Genomic DNA, 8,506 nt, shown 5'->3' with positions numbered 1-8,506 from the left:
CGACCCCATGAATCACAGCACGCCAGGCCTCCCTGTCCATCACCAACTCCTGGAGTTCACTCAGACTCACGTCCATCGAGTCAGTGATGCCATCCAGTTATCTCATCCTCTGTCGTCCCCTTCTCCTCCTGCCCCCAATCCCTCCCAGCATCAGAGTCTTTTCCAATGAGTCAACTCTTCACATGAGGTGGCCAAAGTACTGGAGTTTCAGCTTTAGCATCATTCCTTCCAAAGAACACCCAGGACTCATCTCCTTTAGAATGGAGTGGTTGGATCTCCTTGCAGTCCAAGGGACTCTCAAGAGTCTTCTCCAACACCACAGTTCAAAAGCATCAATTCTTCGGTGCTCAGCTTTCTTTACAGTCCAACTCTCACATCCATACACTTGGAGGAATAAAGGAAGTTTTTCAGTGAGAGAGACACGTATGAGTTTGCTGGGGCGGAAACAACAAAGTCCCACAGATTCAGGGCCTTAAACAACAGACATTTTTTGTCTCCCAGTTCTGGAACCTAGAAGTGCAAATTCAAAGCATTGGCAGAACTGGTTCTGTCTAAGGCTGTGAGGAAAGGATCTAGTCCAGGCTTCTCTCATTAGCTTACAGATAATTGTCTCTGTCTCCTCATTGGCTTCCCTCTATGCATGCCTGCATACGGATTTCCAAATTTACCTTTTCCAGTCAGATTGGATGGGGGCCCACCTTAGTGAACTCATTATATCTCCAAATACAGTCACATTCTATATTCAGTCATATTCATATTCAGTCATATTCAGCCCTGAGGTCCTGAGGGCTAGGACTGCAACATATCTTTTAAGGAAAGACAATTCAGGCCATAAGAAGGCACAATGAACAGAAAAAACCACAGAATGTTAGAATCCTCAATCAGTTAATAAACCCTTGCTACAGGATCAACAGTGCTGGCAAATGAGGAGGACTGATTGTGAATAGAGCATCTTACTGGGCACAAAGCATGGCTATGAAGAAGTCAAAAGCACGTTTGTACCCTTCCCTTGAGAAATGTTCAGTGTAGCTGGGAAATCTCAATAAGGCCATGTAGGAGATAAACAATTTTGCCCTGCAAACACTCAAAAATGCAAACATGTCATTTTATTATCTTTTAATTAGATTTACTCAAGTATCCAACTAGACAAGCTATCATTCCATCAGTGTTCACACCTGGTAGCTTTTCTGAGAGGTCCACAGCCCTGCCAGGATTCTAGACACTGTGGCATCCTCTCCGTCACACTCCAAGGCTGGGTGGAACCACAGCCCTCTCAAGGCACCTGAGAAGATCCAGCTTAAATCACTGAGCTCCACATAATAACGTTCCTTGGAGCCTCTCTGTCCTGGGACTCCACCTAGTGGCAAGAGACATATCTGCAAGGCTGTTGTCTAAGTTTTATCTAGGAAGCAGCCCACAAGTCCTCCTCAGTTCAGTTCACTTCAGTCGCTCAGTTGTGTCCGACTCTTTGCGACCCCATGGACTGCAGCACACCAGGCTTTCCTGTCGCCCCCTTATCCTGCCTTCCATCTTTCCCAGCATCAGGGTCTCTTCCAATGAGTCAGCTCTTTGCATTAGGTGGCCAAAGTATTGGAACTTCAGTATCTGTCCTTCCAATGAATATTCAGGGCTGATTTCCTTTAGGATTGACTGGTTGGATCTCCTTGAAGTCCAAGGGACTCTCAAGAGTCTTCTTCAGCAGCACAGTTTGAAAGCACCAATGTAGGAATCCCTGCTCCCTCCTCTTCCCTCTTTCCGCCTCCCCACAACTCTCATACAGCTCTCTAGTCCATCCTCCTGTGAACTGGTCTCTGTCAAAATCTTGTATCATGAAAATTCCACACCCACTCTCCCACAGCTCTCTGGTCCAACATGGACCGAACTCTGTACCCTATCCCTTCCCATCACCTCTGATCACACTCTAGTTCTCTGTTCCAACTGAACATGATCTCATACCTTCCCCTCAGCACCCCCAAGCTCCTACAGCCCTGATCCATGTGCACAGAAACCAACCCTTGCTCCCCGTCCCTCTCCTTTCCCCTCCCATCACTTTATCCTACTCACATGGATGGACCACAGTCCCTTACTTCCCAGTCTCCTTGTAGTCCCCAATATCTTTCTGACCCATCCCCAGTTGATTTGACCTCTGCTACCCCTCCCAGTCCACTCTGTCCTACTGCCCCTACATCTCTCTGGTCCACTCACAGGACAGACCCCTGTTCCCTCTCTTTCTCTGCCCATCCCCACCATCCCCCTCCAGCTCTGCAGACCATCCTCAGGAACTGAGCTACCTTGCCCCTCCCTTCCTATCCACCCCCACACTGCCCAGAATTTACCGAACCACTCCCCCTACACCTCTTGGGCCAGCCTCGTATGAACTAACCTCTACTCCCTTCTCTTTTCACTACCCTCACCTACCATCCCCTTCAGCTAACTGACCCCAGCCTCCTCTCTGTTCACAGCTCCCTACCCCCTTGCAGCTCTCTTCTGCCGTGAACTGGCCCCAGATCCTTATCCATCCCCATCTTTCTGACTCTCCACTGAGCAACTGCACAGATTTGGTAAGAACATTGTGTGTCCTTATCCTTAGGGCTTCCCTGGTGGCTCAGAGGTAAAGCCTCTGCCTGCAGTGCAGGAGACCCGGGTTTGATCCCTGAGTCAGGAAGATCCCCTGGAGAAGGAAATGGCAACCCATTCTAGTACTCTTGCCTGGAAAATTCTGTGGGCTACAATCCATGGAGTCGCAAAGAGTCAGAAATGACTGAGCAACTTCACTTTCACTTTCACTATCCTTTGGGATAACATGTTACTTGCCACTCTACCTTCCTCCAAGAAATTCTGACTTTTATTTCATTTAGGAGAACATTAGGCAGAAGGAGATAAGAATGTTTCCAGGGTGACAGTTAACAGTGAAATGGCAAGTGGGGCCTACTTTTTTCACTCCTTTCCAATACTGTATGTCTTTTATCAGATCATATGCCTCTTATTAAAAAACATCAATATGACGAAGGTCAAATCCTCACAGGAAATGCTGTCAACTCAACTGTGGGGACAGTAATTAAAAAAGCTTCACGGACCCACATTTAACAAAAACCTTGTGACAAACACAACAAAGGAATGAGTGAGAATGAATACTTTTGAAATGCCTCCTTCCCAGACACTGTAAATCCAGGCCTTTGTTGTTAAGTTTTCATTGAACCCCCCCAATGATTTTGAGTTAAGCAGAACTCTTCTCCCTACAGACAAGAGGCCTGGGGTGCCCAGAGAAGTTGCCTGCAGCAAATTACACAGCCAGGAAGAGGTGAAGCCCACGTGAGAACCCTGCTCCAAGGCTCCCCCCACATCTCACTGTTTCTCAAGGAGCAGTCCCTCCAGGATGCTGTCCAGAGACAAGGCCTGGGGTCACTCCTCTTTACATGCAGCACACATAGGGCTACTAGTTCAAATATAGGACACCCAGGTAAATTGATCTGAATTTCAGATCAATGATGAAGAAACAACAAAATGGCCAAATGGGATATACTTATACTAAAAAAAAAAAATTGATCGGAAATTCAAACTGACCTAGGTGTCCTCTTTTTATTGGCTAAATCAGGCAACCCTCTCCAGGATTAGGATGCCCTATCAGAAGTCTGAAACCCACATGCGGGTGAATGTTGGTCATTTTTCATTCATCCTCATCCCTTCTTGCTCCCCACCTTCAGTCTGGGGCAGAGACTTTAATGGCATCTGCCAGGATTTCTCTTGTAATTCATCTCCATAGGGCCAAGAGGGAGCTGGACAAGGTCACTGGACCCAACCCACACTGAGATTCTGAGACACCATCCAGCAAATCAACTAACAAGAGGTTGGCTAAGCTCTACCTACTGTCATAACCACCTGGCTCTCACCAATTTTTCCTAAGCACAAATTACCAGTAAGACCCTTTTCCAGCTGTACACTTTGCCAAAACTATTTTTAGGGCATCATTTAGGCTGATGCAAAATGATCAACTAATTTCACAAACTGACAGGTTCCCAAGGCAAAAACCAATTCATGTCAGTAGGAAAGGGTTATTTTGTTTTCTGTTCTCAGGCTGGCAAGGAGTTTGGGATCTACCAGGCTACCTTCAACAAAATGATTTAGAAGCTGAACTCATAGTCAAGGCTAAAGAACTCATCCTTAGAGAATAAGAGCTCAAATAAGAAAGGCTTTATTTGAAAATAAAACAAATAGCCCATACACACACACACACACACACCCAAATGCAAGTAAGAGTTCACTGGGTTTTATAAAAGAGAAAGCTGCACTCAGATGTCAATTAAAATTGGAACCATTGAAGAGATGCTCCCTGCTTGTGGTGACATGGGTACAATGTGTGCTTGAGAAGAAGTTGTTTGGCGGTGGCATAAATGTGGGAATGCAGGACAAGAGTTAAGCAATACAAGGCAGAATGGCAGGTGGGCAAAAGCTCAAAGACCCTTTTCTCCATTCTAATATGCTTTTTTTCTGCCCTGGGGAATTAAAGCAGTCACCCGGTCACTTTACAAAGAACCTCAATTTCAAAGAACACTTTCAAAAGTTGAAAATAGATTTAGAGTTGTTACTAAAGTTATACTGAGATGTCAGTGGGGAAAAATAATTTACATTTTCAAAAACCAGGCTTCACACAATGGCAGGCACTAAACCGAGTTCCCTGTGCTCATGGTAGAAAAGCTGAGACTGATCTTAATAAAGGCTCGTCTTCTTCATGATGCGCAGGAACTCCTGCTCATTGACTTCTCCGTCTCCATCTCGATCAGCTTCATCAATCATTTCCTGCAGGACAGGAAAGATTCCACTTAGAGCAATTCATAAATGTAACAAAAGTATGACTAAGTAATCAGCTTTCATAATGATGCACGAATAGACAATGTGGTCCACCTGCTGCAAATGGGCTGACTTTTATAATAAGGTTGGTTCCTGAAAAGTCATTTGAAAACCAAGTCATGCTATGCCACATGTGCATCGCCTAGAAAGCAGCTCAAAAGCCGCCCTGACTAGGGAGATTCTTAAAACCTAAAACTATCCACGGGTATATTTTTCTGGGAGCAGCATCCATAGGCTTGTCTCACTAGGAAAAGAGAAATTAAGTAGTCAGCAGAGTGACAAGAGAACACTCGTTTTTCTTCAAATGTAACCTGAGAAAATGGAACTCAAAAAAGTCACACGGGACTCCAGGCTGAGCATCACAAACCTGCAGCTCCTCATCAGAGAGGTTCTCACCCAACTCCTTGGCCACACGTTTGAGGTTTTTGAACGATATCTTCCCAGTCTCATCATCATCAAAGAGCTTGAAGGCTTTCAGGATTTCTTCTTTGGTATCCTTCTCAGACTTAACAAGCAGAACATAAAACACATGACAACAGGGAGACACTCGTGATTCATATTGACTTGTGTCCTGCAGCCCCACCACTGCCCATCCCCTCTGCCCTGCCCGGATGTCACATGGATCTTGGTGACAGCCTCCATGACTACAGGCGCTGGGTCACAGAAGATCACACAGCAACCAGGGCAGAAAAAGAAGATAAACAATGAAATTATTACAAACCCAGAGGTTAAAAAGGAAATATAAAGGTTTGCATTTAGAACATTTTCTGTACAAACCAAAGAGAAAGTAGATTTGTTTTTAAATTATGGGAACAGAAGGTGGAGTTAGACTTAGGGGAAATACACTGTTTAAGCTGCTAGAAGAGGGATCTTCTTGGTGGGGATGGAGGGGAAGGAAGGAAAGAAAAGGCTATTTCACTTGTTATGAGATCACAAAGTGTTATTGGGATCCCCAGTACTCTAACAGAGGAAAAGAGTAAAATTTCAAGAGCTCCAACTTCAAATATTCCTGAAAGGTAGCTAAAGATAGTGAGAGCTACTAATAAGAGCAATTTGGGAACCAACTCTGAATGCAGGACAGCTTTACTAGGTTATTACAGAATGTTAAACTTCCTAAACTCTTAAATCAGTCCCTGAAGAAAAATATAGATGTGATTAGATGATTTCAAAGCAACAGGATTATTAGAGGAGGAACAGGCCTGTGCATTGGGAGGCTCACCTGACACACTGATGGAGCTACTTTTCCACAGGCCAGTAGAATGTAGATGAGCCAAACTAAGGAGGAGCCAGGAGGCCAAAGAGAAATGGACCAAAGGGAACACCCTTCTTATGTGGGACACTCAAGGGACTGAGGGTGACAGGTGAGGTGACATCTTAGCATCTCTCTAGACCATTTGGAGACTAGAGAATGGGTGAATTTAACCTTGGAAGTGGTGAAATACCAAATCCTCTCTGCAGTAAAAAACATAGCCTCAGGCTGAGGCTATCCAGAATACAAACAAATGGGAGAGGAAAGAATTTCAAACTTTAAAGTACAGGGACTTTGCCTTGTCAAAATGTGAGAGACTGTAATATTACTTGTACTATTAAAGGTTTTACTGCTTGTGCTTATCACACTGACATACTGGTTGGAGAAAGAGCAAAAAAAGTGACAGTCCATCCTCTCTGCCCTGCCCTGCCTGGATGTCACATGGTCTTGATGACAGCCTCCATGACTACAGGTACTGGGTCACAGATCACAGTTTTACTTCTTTGCAGAGGGTAAAATGACTTTGACTTTGTGGCCTTGAAAAAAGCCAAGTAGAACCTAAACATCCTAGTCCTCAGTCACAGATACTCTCTTTTATCAGTTGAACTCTCCAGTCTGCATTAACTTTTCTTCAGTGAAGACATTTTCATATCTAGATTCAAATTTGTCCACCATTATTGGTGGAAAATATGCTGATCATCTTAGCTAACTTACCATTTTCTGAGTCATGACAGTTAAAAAGTCACTAAAGTTCATTTTTCCTGTCCCTTCTTTATCAATTTCACTTATCATTTTCTTGATCTCTTCTTTTTTCGGTTCAAAGCCCAGCGCCCTCATTGCCACCTACAATGAAAATAGGATCATCTTAACATGCACATCTAAACCCAGGAGCAGAACCAATGACAGTGCAGACAGCAGTAAGCCAGCCTCTGCTACAATCCTGTTAAAATGAATAGGAATCACTATAACATTAAGCAAATTGATATGTGCACTTAATTTTATTTAATAATTCTTGAGGTAAATAAAGACAGGAAAACACAGCACAGAAGACAAAGAGGCAGAGGAAATTCGAGGCAGCAGAGCAGGAATATACAGAGCTTGCCTTAAGTTCCTTAACATCAATTGTCCCAGTTCCATCAGCATCAAACAGATCAAAGGCTTCTCGAATTTCCTGTTTCTGCTCTTCGGTAAGCTCAGGTTTAGGACTCATCCTTTTTCGCTGGGTAGTTGAAGCCATGTTTGCCTTCTTAAAGTTAGAGGCCTTTATAAGTTTTACAAACACAGAAGCAAAATATTATGTAATAGAGTCCACATTTTACAAAGAAAACAGTTACAATCACATGTGTTTAAAATAGTTTATACCAACGGATTTCAAAACTTTACTTAACAGGAGAGATATCACGGTTTGCTGGAAAAAGCAATAAATCTTTCTATGCACGGTCTGTCCCTCCTTCTTTACTATTGTTTGTATAAGCAAGGAGATCCCTTGTTCTTTTGGACCTCTTATTGAAAATCATCCCCAAAGAGAGCTAGCCAAAGAGCTGACTGGGGACAACTGTACGGATAATCAGTTCTCTCAATTTGGGGATCCTTAATTTTAAAAAGGTCCTAGAACGCTGCTCCGCTTTGCTCTAATTTCTCCAATTTTCTGATTACTTCTAGATTTGGCCAAATATTACTAAGGTAAGATGTATATTGTCAATATAGAAAAATAAAATTCAATTCTCTCAGTACACCTGAGCCTTCTCCAAGAAGCTCAAAGCGTTTCCCTAAGTCCCTATATTTAACATTTTAAATACACATTAACAACCAAACATAATAAACTACTCCCGCCCACAGCCCCATCTCCGTGCGGAAACTTTTGTAGAGGCGGCCAGGAGGCCACAGTCTGAGACTGGTCGCGGCCTCGGGAGAATCCGAGTCTTTTTTGCCCAGGGACGGTCTCCAAAGGGGATGGAGAAGGCCAGGGGAACCCGTGGGGGCGGGAAGGGAGCGGCTGTGGCTGAAGGGGAGGCGGTGGCGAATCACAGGCCCAGCAGGACGGCAGGCATCCCTACCCTACCCTTCGGCGAAAGCTCTCAGAGAAGCCAAGAACCGCGCAGGAGAGGCGGCGGGGCCCTGCCAGGCCTGAGAAGGGCTCAGCCTCTGAATGCGGGGCTCGAGGCCGAAGCAAGCACTCACCATCCCGGACGGATTCCACTTCCCGTTGTTACGGCAACCGACGTACACACCGACTCAGCGCCGTTCCCACCGCCCCGCGCGCGTGGCCTCGCTCCCCATTGGCGGACCGCTAGCCGCCGCTCCCCATTGGCTCAGGGCTGGGGTGGGTGGGGCTAACCCGACGAACACCCGGCACAGGGCGGGGGGCAGTATCCTCGCGGCCCGGCCTCATTGGGCAGGATTACACCG

The 8,506-nt window shown here is 45.2% G+C and overlaps 1 protein-coding gene across 2 annotated transcripts; it reads right to left on the bottom strand.

Annotated features, from left to right (window-relative positions):
* Window positions 1–4,169: 4,169 nt before the first annotated feature.
* On the bottom strand, window positions 4,170–8,384 carry CETN2 (centrin 2). Of its 2 annotated transcripts, none has more exons than XM_027534236.1 (5): window positions 8,279–8,384; window positions 7,200–7,358; window positions 6,812–6,940; window positions 5,216–5,353; window positions 4,170–4,797 (listed from the first exon to the last, which is right to left on the bottom strand). In XM_027534236.1, the coding sequence occupies exons 1-5, from the start codon at window positions 8,279–8,281 to the stop codon at window positions 4,708–4,710; spliced, it is 519 nt and encodes a 172-aa protein (XP_027390037.1). In that variant the 5' UTR covers window positions 8,282–8,384; the 3' UTR covers window positions 4,170–4,707. The 2 variants fall into 2 exon arrangements, with proteins under 2 accessions (XP_027390037.1, XP_027390038.1); XM_027534237.1 differs by lacking the exon at window positions 8,279–8,384 and adding an exon at window positions 8,155–8,224 and having other exon boundaries at window positions 4,177–4,797.
* Window positions 8,385–8,506: the final 122 nt, after the last annotated feature.

Source organism: Bos indicus x Bos taurus, chromosome X (assembly GCF_003369695.1).
Source record: "Bos indicus x Bos taurus breed Angus x Brahman F1 hybrid chromosome X, Bos_hybrid_MaternalHap_v2.0, whole genome shotgun sequence".
NCBI lineage: Eukaryota > Metazoa > Chordata > Mammalia > Artiodactyla > Bovidae > Bos > Bos indicus x Bos taurus.
This window is presented reverse-complemented; position numbering and strand designations above follow the sequence as displayed.

What these genes read in the sequence shown, in the direction of transcription:
- CETN2 (XM_027534236.1), bottom strand. An exon ending in CTGTCATGACTCAGAAAATG is followed by an intron (nt 5,354 to 6,811) that starts GTAAGTTAGCTA and finishes CTGCTTGTTAAG; the next exon opens with TCTGAGAAGGATACCAAAGA. An exon ending in TCTCTGATGAGGAGCTGCAG is followed by an intron (nt 4,798 to 5,215) that starts GTTTGTGATGCT and finishes CCTGTCCTGCAG; the next exon opens with GAAATGATTGATGAAGCTGA.